The 1,648-nt window shown below is 54.7% G+C and overlaps 1 protein-coding gene across 1 annotated transcript in view; it reads left to right on the top strand.

The window, feature by feature from the left end:
* The window catches only part of SEZ6L (seizure related 6 homolog like), a 222,260-nt gene that overhangs the window by 201,616 nt on the left and 18,996 nt on the right, over positions 1–1,648 (top strand). Inside the window, exon 12 of the mRNA XM_045289538.1 lies at positions 1,510–1,640. Coding sequence (XP_045145473.1) covers positions 1,510–1,640 — 131 coding nt within the window. The remainder of the gene's footprint in view (positions 1–1,509; positions 1,641–1,648) is intronic.

The following is a 1,648-nucleotide window of genomic DNA, read 5'->3' on the forward strand; positions in this document are numbered from 1 at the left end:
AGGGCTCATCCGCCCTTGGATTGAGTTGGACTCCACTTGATGGCAGTGAGTGAGTAGGTGGCACAGAAGAGGAAAGACGGGCTACCTGCCCTGACCAAACCAACAGCCTCGAAGACCCACGGGGGCAGTTATGCGCTGTCCTAGAGGGTCACTGTGAGTCAGCACTGACGCCATGGCAGTGGATCGCACTTCTGAGTTTCGGTGGCACAAACAGTTCCAGCTCTTCTGCCAACCTAGAGGGTGGCAGCTGTTCAAACGAACCCAGCAGTGCTGCTGAAAAAGGCACCTGGCCATTCACTTCCCTTCCGACGGCAGCCACACAACCCAGATGGAGCTTCTACGCCACACACATGGGCCGCCATGGATCCGAATCATCTCCTCATTGAACCCTCCGAGTTCCAAAGAGCTAGGGACCACTGTTGCCTCCATTTTACTTGTGACCAACTTGGGGCACAGAGTGGTTGTGTCCCCTGTTAGGGGTCACAGAGCTAAGGCAATAGCAATATTGAGTTGATTCTGACTCACAGCCACCCTACGGGACAGGATAGAACTGCCTTATGAAACTGTAACTCCTGGTGGAAGTAGAAAGCCTTGCTTTTTTCCTCAGGAGCCGCTGGTGGTTTCAAACCACTGACCTTGTGGTTAAGCAGCCCAACGTGTAACAACGATGCCACCACGCATCCTAGACTTAACGAGCCCAGACTCAATGGAAAGCGTTTGCTTCCACTGCCCAGTTCGTCCTCTTGTGGCCATGTGTGATGTGTGCTGAGACAGAGGAGGGCAAGACTGCAGGAGGGGACGCCACAGCTCATGATGAGTCAAGATGGAGTGAGGAGATGCTGGAGAAGAGCCAGACCACACATTTTGGGGTGTCACAGACTCCGTGAGGTTGTCATGGAGTCACATGTTAGGGCACGGAACTGCTCTATGGGGTTTCAGGTCTTCGCAGGAGCAGGCCTTTCTTCCGGGCTGCACAAAGTGGGTTCAAACCAACACCTTGGTCATTAGCCGCATGCAAATCATTCAGGACACCTAGGGACTTAGTAAAAGCCCAGACCACTGCAGCGGCATCCATCCCGACTCATAGCAACCCTCCAGGACAGAGTAGAACTGCCCCTGTGGGGTTCTGAGACTGGAGATCTGTATAGGGGCAGACTCTCCCGAGGAGAGGCTGATGGGTTGGATCCACCAACCTTTCTGTTAGCACCTGAGTACTTAACTACTGGGCCCTGGGGCTCGCAGAGACCTGGTAAGAAACAAAAGAACACATGGCCTCCACATTGATCATGACCCACAGCGATCTTACAGGACAGGGTGGAACTATCAGTCTTTACAGAGGCAGACGCCCTCGTGTGTCTCCCTCAGAGCAGCCAGTGGGTTCAAACTGCCAACCTGAATGCTCACTAGCAGCCAGCACGGAACCCATTGTGCCAGCAGGGTTCCTCAGGGAGCCGGTGGGGGCACTGGATCGGCAGCATCTCACCCCTGCTCCTCTGTCTTCCGTTTCAGCGGAGGAGACCTTGGCTTGTGACAACCCCGGGCTGCCTGAAAATGGGTACCAGATCTTGTACAAGCGTCTCTACCTGCCTGGGGAGTCGCTCACCTTCATGTGCTACGAGGGCTTCGAGCTCATGGGCGAGGTCACCAT

This window comes from Echinops telfairi, unplaced genomic scaffold, assembly GCF_000313985.2.
Source record: "Echinops telfairi isolate 266 unplaced genomic scaffold, ASM31398v2 ScPeMD7_29;HRSCAF=101, whole genome shotgun sequence".
Lineage (NCBI taxonomy): Eukaryota > Metazoa > Chordata > Mammalia > Afrosoricida > Tenrecidae > Echinops > Echinops telfairi.